Source organism: Lissotriton helveticus, chromosome 9 (genome assembly GCF_964261635.1).
Source record: "Lissotriton helveticus chromosome 9, aLisHel1.1, whole genome shotgun sequence".
Classification (NCBI taxonomy): domain Eukaryota; kingdom Metazoa; phylum Chordata; class Amphibia; order Caudata; family Salamandridae; genus Lissotriton; species Lissotriton helveticus.
The window spans coordinates 686,953,977-686,969,726 of NC_136070.1; the positions used below are offsets into that span (position 1 = coordinate 686,953,977).

The 15,750-nt window shown below is 40.9% G+C and overlaps 1 protein-coding gene across 1 annotated transcript in view; it reads right to left on the reverse strand.

Moving 5' to 3' along the window:
- The window catches only part of ZFPL1 (zinc finger protein like 1), a 134,430-nt gene that overhangs the window by 32,873 nt on the left and 85,807 nt on the right, over positions 1-15,750 (reverse strand). The window contains exon 5 of the mRNA XM_078660778.1: positions 11,705-11,780. Within this exon, the coding sequence (XP_078516904.1) occupies positions 11,705-11,780 (76 nt within the window). The remainder of the gene's footprint in view (positions 1-11,704; positions 11,781-15,750) is intronic.

Genomic DNA, 15,750 nt, shown 5'->3' on the forward strand with positions numbered 1-15,750 from the left:
CTCTGGGTTGGGAGAGGGAAGGCAGAAATCATTTAAAGTGAAATACTGCCACCCCAGTTTAGACCCAGCCATATGCAAATCAGTCTTGACCCCGCTCCCCATGGGAACAGTGCAGTCCCAACTGCCAAGCCAGGCCCTCCCTGGACCAGAAACAAACATCCTGGGACTGGTTTCGGGGTATCACTCTTCATCAGCTAGGCTAGCTTGAATCCAGTGGCACAGTGAGCCTGGGACACACATCTGGGGATACCCAACACACTTAGGGCAAAAAAGCAAAAGACACACAAATGATGGACAGAATGCAGAACAAATCAAACATTCACCCTCAGTCATGAGAACAGGGTTAAGTTCATCGTTCTTTGGCTCACCATGCCTGTGGCAGGGACGACCTGGCTTGGCAGTTCGCGCTGACTGTTCCAATTAGGAGCATGGTCAAGACTGATTTGCAAATGGATGGGTCTAAACTGGGGTGTCATGGTGAGCAAAAGAACGATGGATTTAACCCATCCATCATTTGTGTGTCATTTTGATAAAAGTCGTCTGCATGCATTCCCAAAGTTGTACTGCTCTAAGCTTTGCATTCTTTTTTCTTGCCTACCCTATGCTTTTCCTCCAGTAATATGTAACAGTCTAGGTGTACACAGGATATCTGCCACAATGTTGATTGCTTGTGAGCAATGCCTCGTTCTGCTGACATGGTTGATCCTATGTGAATCCCCAAACTGAGTCGGTGGATACTGCCACCTCCTTTCATGCTATGATAACATTGCAGATAGAAGCAGTGTGATTCTAGCCCAGGAGTACAGGCTCTGCCATATAAACACCTTCCTATCCTTCTCAAATAACTAGGTTCCCCGGGGAGAGAGAGGTTGTCTTTGTGATGAGGCAGACTCCACACCACTAGCCAATGACACACTTGCCAAAAAAAACTCTATGTCCAGCAGAGGTTTTGCATGGCACATGTTACCCAAAAACGGTGAACCCTTCCCATCTCTTTATGAGTTTCTGGCTGTCACTCAAAAACAGTGGGCTTCTACTGGTCCATGTTGCCCTTATACCAATTTAAAGCTAAACCTCAACCAGGCAGAATTGGTTTGGTCTCAGACTCTCTGCTCTGGATGCCCATTAAAACGCTTCCGTAGAGAACAACACAATCTTCTAGGACAGGCTGAAGTACTCAATTTTGGAAAAAGCCGCACTTATGTTGGCTAAAGCTTCTCACTTGTACCCCTAAAGTGGTATATGTTTTGGCCCTCTGTACCCATTGACCTGTACATCATTTGGAACTATATGAGAATATGTGGACAATCCACAACCAACCTCTTGCCATGAACTGAGCCTCTGCTAGGTCACAGGTTACCTCCTGAAGGTGAGGACAAGTGGGCAAACACTTGGAAGAACCCTTGCTGCTATTACCTCTTGAGAGAAGGGGAGCAGAGCTGCCCTGCAAAAGGAGGAAACTAATTGTTCTCTCTTACCATTGGGAAAATATAGGGAAAACCTGCACAGGGACAATCAGAGTGGCAAATCTGTGAGGAGGATGACCAAGGAAATGAGGAAGCCCAGGAGCCACACGATTTCTACAGCCCAGCTGGCATACCGGAGTAAAGATTAGGAGCTGTCAAAGTCACTGAGTTACAAAGACACTATTCATTTAAGTGAACTAATGAGCCTGCTCAGCCCTCACCCTATGTACTTTTAGGGTGCCCTGTTTTGCACCTTCCACAAAGCTTGGGGAAAACAGTGGCCAATGTCTGCAGTCTCTATCACCCATAAGGGTGTGGTTAGGATCTGTCTTGATTCTGAAACCTTATGAGTCGTCTCTCTGGCTCGTATGACTCCAAAATGATTTTTTATTTGTAGTGGTGGCTGATCCCAAACCCCAATGTCGAATTCACAGTGGAAACTGGTAAAACCTTGCGGCCCATTACATGTCCCAGTCACTGGAAATATCTAACAATAACTGGTAATTTCTGAGATTTGGTACCCCTATGAGAGCTTATAGGAGGCATTCATCCACAATTGCATCTGACTCACTGCAAAAAGTCTGTTAAGGCATACATCGGTTTTGAAAATACTTCAGCTAAGACTATATGGCATTTTAGTCAACATATCCCAACCTGCCTTTGAATCAGACACCAATGGACTGAAGGAACCCTAACCTGCATCGCTGACTGCATTTTGGTGTCAATGCAAGTTATTTGTTTAGTAACGTTACTAGGTTTCTTTTTGGGTGATTGGAAACTGAGCAGCTTCACTTTGCTCGGTTGCCCAGTTGCTTTCTTTTGTTACATGATCCTAGATGAGAATCTTTGAAGCATTAAGGATAATGTTACTTACCCAGTAAGCATCTGTTCTTTGCATGTAGAGCTGAGAAATCACATGCTTTGCATAATCCTGCCCTCTAGTGTTGTGTCCGATGTTTGCAATTTGTTTTTCTTCAAAGAGGTGTTTCCAGTCACGAGGTAGGTGACTCCTCATTTCGGTGATAGTGCGCATGGGCATCAATTCCATTGTTAGATTGTTTTCCCGCAAAGGGTGAGAATGGAGTTAGTAAAGGTAGAATAGAGATGTCCATGCGTATGTATGTGAAATAAGAAAAAATACAACAGGTATAGGTGCCCGGGGAGGCGGGTGGGCACATGTGAATCTACAGCTCTACATGCCAAGAACATATGCTTATTGGGTAAGTAACATTATCCGTTTGAGGCATGTGAGTTGTAGATCACATGCTTTGCATAGACTATACAGCAGTAACTCCCAAACCGGTGGCTAACCTGTAGCTGTTGCAGCTGTTTGAAAAAGCGTTTCTAAGTACTGCCTGGCCTACATCAGCCTGTTGCCTCGCTAACACATCTGCACAATAGTGTTTGGTGAATGTATGCGGTGTCGACCATGTTGCTGCCTTACAGATGTCAGCTAGGGTAATATTCCCTAAGAAGGCCATAGTAGCCCCTATTTTGCGGGTGGAATGCGCTCCAGGGGGTATTGTCAAGGTTCTTTTCGCTTTCACATAACATGTTTGGATACATTTCACGATCCAACTTGCAAGGCCTGATTTAGAAATGGGATTGCCTTTGTGTGGTGGCAAAAAAGCAACAAAGAGTTGTTTTGTATTACAAAAATCTTTTGTTCTTTCCACATAATATACTAGAGCTGTTCTAACATCTATGTATGTAGAGCTCGTTCCGCTACAGAATCAGGTTGAAGAAAGAACACAGGTAACTCAACTTATTGATGTGAAAAGCGAAAACTACTTTAGGAAGAAATTTGGGATTAGTTAGAAGAACCACTTTGTTTTTGTGAAGTTGAAAGACAGGCTGTTGTATAGTTAGGGCCTGGAGTTCACCAACTCTCCTTAAGGAAGTGATTGCGATAAGAAAAGCAACTTGTGCATTGGTTCAAAAGGTGGACCCATTAGCCTGGTAAGGACTATGTTCAAGTTCCATACTGGAGCAGGGAGAGCTCTTGGTGGTATTACTATTTTTAGTCATTCCAAAAAGGCTTTAATCACTGGTACCCTGAATAAAGATAAGTGTTGTCTGTTTTGTAAGTATGCAGCTACTGCTGCTAAATACAATCGAATGGATGTGTAGGCCAATCCAGATTGCCGAAAGTGTAAAAGATAACAGATGATGTTTTGCACTGAAGCCTCAAGGGGATTTAAATTGTTAAGGTATATAACAAACCTTTTCCACTTTCCTGCATAACATGCTCTAGTAGCAGGTTTCCTAGCTTATTTTAGGATATTCATACAGTCCGGTGGTAATTGCAAATAACCAAACTCTATGACTTCAAGAGGAAAATCGCCAGGTTGAGTTCCTTGGGATTTGGATGCCTGATTCATCCATGGCTCTGAGTGAGGAAACTGGAGTTGAGATGCAGCTTTTGGTGTGGAACTATTGAGAGCTCTAGCAGGATGGTGAACCAAGGTTGACGCGCCCATGTGGGAGCTATGAGAATGAGTTTGTGGGATGATTGTCTGAGCTTCCGAACTACTAACGGAATGAGTGGGAGAGGCGGATAAGCGTAGGCAAATATCCCTGACCAGTTCATCCATAAGGCATTGCCTTTGGAAAGCGGGTGTGGGAACCTGGAGGCCAATCTTGCATTTTGCGTTTCGCGCTGTGGCGAACAGGTCTATGTGAGGAAATCCTCATTCCTGAAAGTAGGGAATAAAAATACGGACAGGAAGTTTCCCACTCGTGGATTTTCTGTCTTGTTCTGCTGAGAAGGTCTGCAATTTGATTATTTACTCCTGGAAGATGTTCTGCTAGGAGATAGATTTTTTGATGTATGGCCCATTTCCAAATGGCTTGTGCTAGGCATGACAGTTGGAGAAAGTGTGTCCCCCCCCCCCCTGCGTTTGTATATAATGTCATGTTGTCTGTGCGGACGAGGACAGTTTTGCCTATTAGGTCAGTTTGAAAGGCTTTGAGCGCTAGAAACATTGCTAGTAGCTCTAGGTGATTTATGTGGAGGTCCTTGGATTGTGTGAGTTTGTAGGTGAGTGCCCGAACCAGTGAGTGATGCATCTGCTGTTAGCACTGTCTGTGGAACAGGGTCCAGAAAGGGCCGCCCTTTGGATAAATTCTGGGGGTTCCACCCCTGCAGAGAGCGATGCGCGCGGCCATCTACCAACACTAGATCGTTCAACTGACCCTGCGATTGGTTCCACTGACTTGCTCAGCATTCTTGAAGGGCACGATTGTGAAGTCTTGTGTGGGGGAACAATTATAATGAAAGTCGCCATCATTCCCAGCAGGTGCATGAATACTTTCACTGGTAATGACTGGTTGGGCTGAAATTGAGTGAGAATGGACTAAATATTGTGAATCATAGCTGCATTGGGAGAGGCTAGAGCTTTCTGAGGGTCTATTGTGGCTCCCAGATACGTTTGTGTGTTGGAAGGCTGTAAATGAAACTTTAACGCATTCACTGTAAACTCTAGATGGTGAAGTAAGTGCGAGTTTGAGTGTGTTAGAGACACATTCGCTAATTGCTGGCTTTGATGAGCCAGTCGTCCAGGTATGGGAAGACATGGATGGGTTGTCTTCTTAGATGTGCTGCGACACCTGCCAGACATTTGGTAAATACCCTTGGAGCATTGGTGACTCCAAACAGGAGTACTCTGAGTTGGTAATGATGACCCGCTATCATGAATCTGAGGAATTTGCGGTGAGCGGGAGGAATTGGAATGTGGAAATATGCGTCATTTAAGTCTAGAGTTCACATAAAATCGCCCTGCTGTAAATGTGGGAGCACTTGTTGAAGGGTTACCATGTGAAAATGCTCTGACATTAGATGGCAAGAGTATGCAAAGCATGTGATCTACAGCTCACATGCCTCGAACACACTGTTTTCACTCATCAGCTAAGCTCCACTGTATTGCACATGTACCAAATAACATCAGGGCACACACATACATACATTCGGATATATAGTCAAGGTACAGAGATATGAGACCAAGAACATTAAATCCAAACTTGCTATATTTTCACTTGAATTCACAACATTGTAGATACAGTATTTTTGTATGATGATATTTTTGATGTTGATAAACAGACATACAACCCAGGATACTTGCTAAAAACTTCTGACTTCCCCACGTAAAGGCCTCATTACATAAACCACTGATTGCCTCTTAAATCTTTAAATCTTAACTTTAAATAATAGTAATTGAAATTGAATAATGTGCATTCAAGTTAATAGAAGGTGCAATGGTTCATGGAAAATAACAAGTTTAGACCAAGATTATCACCGTAGGTTCCATATGTCGGAAATGCAACTATTTTCATTTATATACATAATCTAAACTTGCGGCTCATATGACCTTGTGGAGAGATGCTGAACTTGCTTTTTTAATGAATCCTCATCAATGCTTTCTGATCTCCATATTGTTAAAGCTCTCCAAAAAATGTCCAGATCACAACTATAGTCCAATGAATTGGTGCAGCAATAAATCTTTTAAATTAAATGAAGACTTAAATAACTGCACTCTTTTTTTTTCAAATACATGCATTTTATTGCTCAATAAAATCATATAAACACATAAAAACCTTGCTAAGAGTTGGATCCATTTCCTTTATCATGAATGTTTTTTTCCCAGTGGATACAATCAATTAGCTCAAAGTTGTTCTTTTTATTTTTATATAACAGGACTGTGAGTCTGTTTGTGTGAACTTATTAAAGGTGTGGACTGCTTTTATAAATTATTAATCATTTTAATGTGCATAAATCAAATACTGTTACTGGTATAAGAACCCCCAGCTGTTAAATGTCAGTGCAATCCTATTTTATCACAAACGTTTTGACTCAGAATGTGCCACTCATGTACTATGTATGAACGACTGCAATTTATTAGCTATTCTGTGCTGGTGACAATGATAGCTTTATTTACTACGAAAATAGGCTACTTACCTGTAACTGTGGTGCTCCAGTATTGGTATCTTTCATAGACTCACATGCTTGAATCATTCCCCGTCGTCAATTTAGGAGTCCCATGTACAACTAGGAGCAAATATTGTTTCTGGTGCGTTTTTCCGAAAGGCTGGGTGGCTTGCGTCAGGCCTCAGGTGTCCAATCAGGCAAACTGGGGAATTTTCAGGAGCTTTATATTTTTTTTATCTAAATGTGGCAACGCTGCAGCTACTTTTGAAGGATTTTTCATAGTTTTAATACTTTCCTCATATGTATAATCCACAATTAAAATAACTCCTATGGTCTTGCGAGATGTCTCTGTGAATTCGTACAAGAAACTGTCTGATTGTTTTGTAGTCATCGGAAAGTCCAATCTCTTTGCTGCTCTTGCTAGGAGATTATGAACGCCTCCTATATCTTCAGGCGGAAAAGTAAGTAGTCATCCCATTCAGTATTTACGTCTCTCACTTTCCCTTCCTCTCTTTCTACCTCTAAAGACATACTATCATCCACTGGATTTTTTTTTGTTTGTGGTGTATACCTTTGAGAAGTGGCTGTTGGTATAATATGCTGCGTTTGTGGGGTCGAAGGCTGTAATTGTGGAGATAGAGGAGGCACTGTAACCTGCCTAGATGAGGCAGATGTAGTAGGGAATCTTTTTTATGAATTTGTGAGCATCAGTTGTAAGTCTGTCATTAGTGCTTTTTGTACACATACCATGTCCTCCTGAAACTGTTGTTGTGGATATGATTGGAATTGATCTGCGTATGTTATTCCTCTTGTTGAGGAGGATACCACTGGCCATAGCAATCATCTTCTTCCTCCTCTTCATCCTGCTGGTACTTAACATGCAGTTATGATGGACTATCTGCCACACCAAATGGACCATTGTTGTCAGTCGTGTCCTCATCTAGAAGATCACTAGGTGGTAAGGAAGATACTCTACTAGGAGATGTGTGCTCTGGCATTAGAGAAACAGCTTTCTCTACTTCTTGTTTTTCCCTTGTTGACAGTGTCGTCGTTGATGTCGTCAACCATGACCTTATTTGGTACGTAGATGGTATTGTTTTCACTGTCGACAGAGTTGCCACCGACGAAGAAACAACTAACTTGACCATCAACTGTATTGTTTACATCGACTGTGTGGTTGTCAACGTAGTTGTCGTCGTTGGAGAACTGACTATGATCACCGCCATCACTGGGATTATGGTTAATGCCTCTGCCGACAGCATAGAAGACTATTTCTTAGTCTATATGTTACTGAAGTGAACGTATGATAGTCTTCTCAAATTATGTTTAACTTTACACTGCTTTTCTAGTTGTACCATGGGACTCACACTTCGAATACAGGGAACAGCAAATACCACCTCAAATCAAAGTTCTAAGTAACAAAGTACACATCCAACAGATTCAGAGAGCGAAGTATTTTTGATTGGAACATGAGGATAACATAGGCAACTTCCTCGCTGCACAAACTCTGGAACAATGAAAGGTAAGAGAGTTTTGGAAACTAAAATGGCCAAAGTGGACTTGAGTTTGGACCAGACCGGAGGAGCAGAAGAATTCTGTGCATCCACAAACAACTCTATGCTTCTGAGCATAACATCTGTTCAATAAGGTATATGGAGACAAAGCAGTTCTTGAAATCAAGGAACTAACTCAGACCGTCTAAGCAAGACCAGGACAAACTAGATAGACCAATAACTTTGGAAGAAGTGCTTGACAACATTAAAAGTGACAATTAAGGAAAGCAATTCAAGTTGATGCAATCCTGAGTGAAATATACCAAGCACTGAACTCAGTTCTAGCACCATTATTCCTAAAGATGGCAAAATAAGTATAGGATGGGGGAACTTTACCAGAGTTGTGGCATCGTGCCTGTATTATTATGTTTTGTAAAAAATACTTAAAACTCAAATATGTAACCTTTGTGGGACAATGATTCAGAGGATCTGGATTTGCACCTCAGATCCATTCCCTGACTTGAATTATAGAGATCCAGAGATACCGGTCCATTGCAGGAATGTCCATTGTCTACAGAATTTCATGAATCCCAAGCCAGAGGTAGGTATAGCTGTTTAAAAGCACAATATATGCAAGGTATCCAAGACGTAAGTGAAACCAAGCTGGTTTGACCTGATCAGGAACTGTAAAGCTCCGCATCATATGATGGTGTTACCAGGATCTTCTTTTACTTATGACTCAGTTCTAGCTTGGTGGGTTGAGTTCCTGACCTATTTCGGAGGTTAACAGTGCTACTCTATGCCTCAGCTGAGGACCATACAGAGAATACACGAAGGCTCCAAACAAGAGACAAACCTTTTAAAGGTTTCTTCCCCCAGAGCACCTATTATGGCAACCCTAGACCAACAGACTCAACTGCCAGTGGTGAGATTGCATAAGGAACTACCTGGTACAGAATCTGATTCTGCTGGATCTGGCTGGGATCACTTTGTGACAACAAGGCACAAACAGAGCAAAGAGGCACAAGTTATACAGCTTGCCAATCTATAATATTGCGGGTCTGTCTGCTTCACAAGGAACGCTCATGTTGGCAGGCAATCCACAACTTGCTAACAACGGTACACACTGTATGTCCTTCCTCATACAACATGAAGGTCCCGATAAGTTACTGCCGCTAAGTATGCAGAGTGGAAAAAATGCCTATTAGTTGGGTTATTGGACATTTTTTCCCAATTTCAAACTATTATGAACAAGTCTCTATTATCTGTGTGAGATGCAGTGGTGACAGAAGAAATCATCATAGTAATGCCACATATCTCATATATAATATTGGCGGAAACTCCAGTAGCATTTATTTGATGACAGAATTGTAATGGCCAGTTATAAATATATCAGAAAGGGGTACTGTTAGAGGTTCTATTGGCAGCCCTTTGCACCAAATTTGCTGGCCAAGTTCATAATTGGAGATTAGACATTTATGGTGGGGTTCCAAAATAGTTTTGCTACATAGTCCTCTAGAAAAGGTGGCATATTTTTTTCTGCAAACAATTATAGTGCACAGTCTGGAAAACAGGATTGGTGCTAAACTTTGATTTAAAGCCAATTTTGGTCTTTCCCATGTGATATAATTTTTCGAGTTTTGCCATTTTGTGTACATCTCTATTTTTTTCATAATTTGCCACGCCACTTTCCTGAATCTAATAAATGTTGTTTTTCTATTTTTAGAGGAAAGTGCATCTATCAAAAACTCTATATTTTTAAATTTACATGTATCTTTTTAATAAAGAGGGGGAGAGGAGCACTCTATTTTTTGTCCAATTATTCTAATTATTCAAGGTAGTCCAAGGGTGCAAACTGCTAAACTATGCTGGCTACACAGTATGTGATAACTCGAAGTAAATGTAAGCGAAGCCTACATGCAGGATGCACTGTTCCTATAGAATAACAATTCTCAACAAATTAAATGTAATATATCTACTGTAGAAAATAAGTAATCTGTAAACTTCTCTACTGCTTGGTAAATTTATTATTCAACATAAATTTCAAGAAGACGATACTGTGTTACTACACAATATTATCATAATTCATCATATACACAGTTTGTATATATCTTGTTTTTCATAATGTCTCTTGTAAAGATTATACATGTTTGCATGTCTTTATATACATAGCTATCTATGGAAAATAATTCATTACATAGCACAATGACAACAGAGGTTGTGAAGCAGCGTCGCCCGATGCATTTCGGGAAGCCCTGTTCCCTGCTTCAGGGGCGAATACCTTTGTCTTGCTTTCCTCACAGATGGTAGAATACGTCCTCGCAACTAAGAAATAGCGCCTCTCTATGTGTTCAATGTTGTGGCTAAACGGGCGCGCAGGTCGTCACTGTCCGTTCTATCGTTTGTGCTGGAACTAACTGTTGTTTCAGCTATATCCAACAACACATGGTGGTATCCTACTTTCCAACAATATCTGGCTTGTCAGAACCAAGGAGAAATTTCAGAATCAATCTACCGGAATAGAGGACTAAACTTGCTGTTGGTGTCGATTTAATATGGACGATTCTTCTCTCTTCTCTCTGTCACGTAAGCGATCCTTCAAGTGCAAACTCCAGTTTGCATTAGATTTAGTTTACAAACGATAGAACGGACAGTGACGACCTGCGCACCCGTTTAGCCACTCATTGAACACATAGAGAGGCGCTATTTCTTAGTTGCGAGGACGTATTCTACCGTCTGTGAGGAAAGCAAGACAAAGGTATTCGCCCCTGAAGAAGGGAACAGGGCTTCCCGAAATGCATCGGGCGACGCTGCTTCACAACCTCTGTTGTCATTGTGCTATGTAATGAATTATTTTCCATAGATAGCTATGTATATAAAGACATGCAAACATGTATAATCTTTACAAGAGACATTATGAAAAACAAGATATATACAAACTGTGTATTTGATGAATTATGATAATATTGTGTAGTAACACAGTATCGTCTTCTTGAAATTTATGTTGAATAATAAATTTACCAAGCAGTAGAGAAGTTTACAGATTACTTATTTTCCACAGTAGATATATTACATTTAATTTGTTGAGAATTGATATTCTCTAGGAACAGTGCATCCTGCATGTAGGCTTCGCTTACATTTACTTCATGTATCTTTTTAGCCATTACATAACTTTTTATTCACTGGCGTTCCTGATATTTTCTAGTACTAGTTAAAAGAGATGCAGGTAGTATGTCATGCAGATGTGTAGAAGGCATTATCATTCGGGAGTGTACTCTGGCCCGGAACAGATGTCAGTCTACTTTCGGACTCCTCTTTCAGCATAGATGTCGATGACAAGGTCAGCATGCTTTCTTCTCATGAGGTTCATGCGATCAGTCATGAAAGAGGATATCTGATCCTCTTTGTTTAGAGCTGCTTTGAACTGTTGGTGAGGCAAGTGTAGGTTCCATAAAGTGGCAACGCCTTTTAACTCCAAGGCTTCCGTAAAGGCTTTTGACCAAAGACTGTGAGGTGGCAGGCTACTTGGGGCGCTACTTCCAGCCACATTAGATTCTTTAGAAAGCCTTCCAAACTGCTTTTGTGTAGTGTATGTACTTCAAAAAGCTAGCTTTCTGTACGAGATGTTGGAAAAGTTACAGTTTAGCCAACTGAGTTTAATATAAACCCTACTGTGGATCATGGACCTCGTTGAGGGATGCTTTACATCAATCCCAGGTCTGAAGTGAGGGGAGACAGTACAGATACCTCTTTTTTCTATTAGATATAATAAGGAAACCAGCCAGTGCTCCTCCACATTTGAAAGGGCTCTAAACACTTACAGTTGAAGCTGGACCAGTCTGTGTAGTCAGTAGTGTCCTGGGGCTCCAGCTCTTGGATTAGCTCAGTCTCTTCAATCTGAATGGTTGCAAAGACAAAGAGGTTAAGAAAAGCACCAAATAAAAAAAACCTCTGTAAGCCTCATTTACCGAAGTCTAGGCACTCCTATTTTCATATCTTGAATATACTGTTTTCTCACAAATGTAACAAAGATAGTCAATTATAAGCTATTCCAAGTTCAAAGAATTACATTGTTTAGATCAGATATATGCTGTTTTTGTTGTAAAAGTTGTCATCACCATAGCACTGGTCTCAAACAAATGCAAACATGCAGATTAAATGTTCCAGATACCATCAACCTTATGACTTTTTAATAAAACAAAAGAACATGTTAATACATCTATCATTCCAAAGAGAAACAAGAGATATTAATGCTAATCGGTATGTCTTATAAATGAAGTGCTCTTTAGTCAATAGTAAGTTTGGATATGAGCTCCATCACTCATTCTTGTACTCATCCATCCATTCACCCACTAATTAATTCTTAACCCGCTTACTAACCCAAAACAAACAACAAAGAAGTCATTGTATGCAATATAAACAGAAGACAAAAAAAACACATGCTGCAGCATAAATGTGATTGGTGTTTGTATGTAACAAAAAATAAAATTATAGATACTGGGCAGCTGCCTTACAATGGTATTGTACATACTGGATCGCTCTTTTAAAGTTGCAACATGGCTGTCACATTTAGAAGCAATGCGCTAGCCAACTAAAAGCAATAAAACAATAACGCACTATGCACAGTACCATTCCAAAATGGCTACTCAGTGAACATAGCACTGTCAGCCACCTTGGAATGGTATTGTGCTAAATGTAGAACTGTTGCACTGATTCAAGATGGACAACTCAAAAGGAGACAGCTTCAGGACTGAATGCAGAGAATGTCTCACAAGTACCCTTTTCAAATGCTGGCTATAAGGGCGACTCTTCCCAGCAGACAACTTAATTTGCTTTGATTTGGGTTTTGTAGAGCACTGCGTCTGCCCGTGGGTGTCTTGGTGCTGCCATCTGCTTGAAGGTAAGAGAGCTGCCTAAAGTCTGCCTAAATATGACCTACAAGGGAAGAGTAATTAGACAGGTTTTAATGAGTTTTCTGAACATAAGGAAGTTGCCATGCCGAGGCATTTGATTCCAGAGATGGGAAGGAGCACGGGAGAAACTTCTAACATCCAAAGAGGTTTTGTGAATTAACGGAACAGACACTTTCCTAGCTGTGGCTGATCAAAGCAATTTATTAGGAGTGTATCAGGATATTTTGTTCTTAAGAAAAGCAGGGCTAGGGTGATTAAGTACTTTGTATGTTAGGCAGAGCGCTTTGAAAGCTACTCTTTTTTATAGAGAGACAATATAGTTCTTCCATGGCCTTAGAGACTGGTTCAAAATATTTTTAAGAAGTCTGACTGCAGCATTTTGCAGTCTTTTGAGTGTTTTTAAGAAGCTCTGCTGAGCACTAATAAAAAGGGCAATACAATATACCAACTTTGATAACACAAGAGAAGTGACAACTGTTTTCTGAAGGTCAAAAGCTGAAAAGGGAAGAATTTTTCTTAAGGTTTTCAAAACACAGAAACATGAGGAAGTGAGTTGACTGATCTGATCTCTAAAAGAGAGATTGGAATTGAAGATGATTCTAAGGTCCCTTGGTTATGATACTGGGGTGGGGAGAGAGCACAGGGACTGTGACCACAACGCAACATTCCACGGGGAGGTATCCCATCCAAAGAGGAGCACCTCCGTCTTTTCAGAATTTAATTTAAGATAGTGGGAGCTCAACCAATTGACTGTTGCACTCATGCACTTTAAGAAATCGAGAGGCCACCTTATCCAAGTTATTGTTCATAGACACCACAATTTGGGTATCAGCAGCGTAGGAGACAGTGGAGAAGCCATACGATCTTAGCAATTTCAGAAGGTGAAACACGTATATATTAAATAACGTGGGACTTAATGAGGACTCTTGTGGGACGCCACAGTGTAAGTTGAAACCCATGCTAACTATTTGCTCACTTTCATCAAGAAAGGAGCATAGTAGCTTGAAAGCTGAGTTTTGAATACCGATCATGGTCAGCAAGTGCTTCAAAAACACGTGACTCACCATGTCAAAGGCTGTGGATATGTCCAAAGGGACCACCACAGTTAGCCTTGCCACCCTTGTCCATTATGTACCTGATCTCCTCTGTAACTGTTACCAGCGCTGTTAAAGTGTTGTGAGCTTTCCTAAAACTGAACTGGGCTCTATCCAGGACACCATTCTGGTCCAAAAATTCAGAGTTCGAGAGATGTTTAAATGTCTTTCTAGAACTTTAGCAAGCGTGGGGAGCTGGGAAATCGGCGGTAGTTCTTTTCATCTAAGGGATTTAGAGTTTGCTTTTTTAGTAATGCCACAATGGAGGCCTTTTTCCACTGTGGGAAAACAATTGGACTGCAATATATTATTAAGCAATAAACCCAGTGGGGCTGCGATTAATTCAGCTATCTCTTGCACCACCTTAGCTTGACAGGGGTCCGATGGGGCTACAGACTTAGTTCAATTTATCAACTCGTACATACATTCTGTTGTGATAATGGGAATCTCTCAGACAGCAGAATGGTTGGGATCTAACAGAGGGCGCTTGAGGTAATGATTCAGTAAAAATGCAAAGGTTAAAATCAGTGTAAACTGCCTCTACTTTATTTATAAAATAATTTGCTAAATTATTGCAAAGCTGTTGTGTGGGTAGTATCTTGGTGGCAGCAGGGGGAGTGGATCATCTCTGTACTGTTTGGTACAGTTCCCGAGGTGAATATGTGGTGGACTTAATCTTTTCAGAAAAGTAGCTGGTTTTCTCTGAGATTATCAGGTTTTTGCAATCTTGGATAAGTAATTTTTATTCAATTTTTTCATCTGAGGCATAATTACTCCTCCAGACTCTTTCTTGACGGCAACTCTTCTTTAAGTCCCTGAGCTTGGGGAGTACCAATGGGCCGAAGGACACAATCTATGATTAATAAGCAAAGGCACAATGATTAATAACCTTCTTAAGCAGGCCCAGTTTATTTGTTACATCCGGAATCCAGTTAAGGTAGTTAGAAGCCGCCAAGTTTTGTCATCAATAAAGATGGGTTGAGAAGCCTCTAGGTTCCTTACTAGATCCCTTCTATTGACATTTACTCAAGGGCTAACCAATTTTGCCTGCCTTGTTTGGTTAGATATTAATTTAATAACCTTGACACAGTAATATATGTGAAAGTTGTCAAGTATCTCCTTAAGAGGGTCCCAGTTAGATGGAAAAAAACACCACTAAGAGTAAAAAAAACACAATGGAGATAGTACTTAAGTAACAGCAAGGAACAAAACTCCTCCAGACATCAGAAAGGAGAAGAAATCTGGAGTATAACCTGGGGAGTGCCCCGCTGGAGGTGGTGTGGGATACACTAAAGGCTGACGTAAGGGGAGAAACCCTCAGGTTCTCTATCAAAAATAATCAGGAGGTAAAACAAAAATGAATAAATCTACAGGATAGCCTTGCTAGTAAAGAAGAAGATCTGATGTTAGCTGTTCAGGGTAATATCAACATTGAAGGAGCCGTAAGAAATGTTGCAATCGCAAGAAACCTAATTTCGGAAACGCTAACTACTAAAGCTATAAGTAAAGCCACTTTGAATCGGGAGAAAGTTTATGAGCTCAGCGAGCAGGTTGGACATCAATTGGCCGTCCGCACAAGACAGCAGAATAGCGATAATACAATTAAAAAAATTAGAGATCCCATTATTGGCCGTACCTGTGATTCCAAAGAGATTAGGGTTGCGTTTCATAGATATTACGAGGACCTATACACTGTGTCTGGAAAGAGTCAATCTAAAATAGATACATATTTGGATCATGGCATGGGGGTCCAACTACCCCAAATAGATAAAGATACCCTTGCAGAGGCACCACAATGTGTCGAAATCCTTCTGTCTATTAATAGCCTCCCAACCGGTAAAGCAACGGGCCTAGACGGAA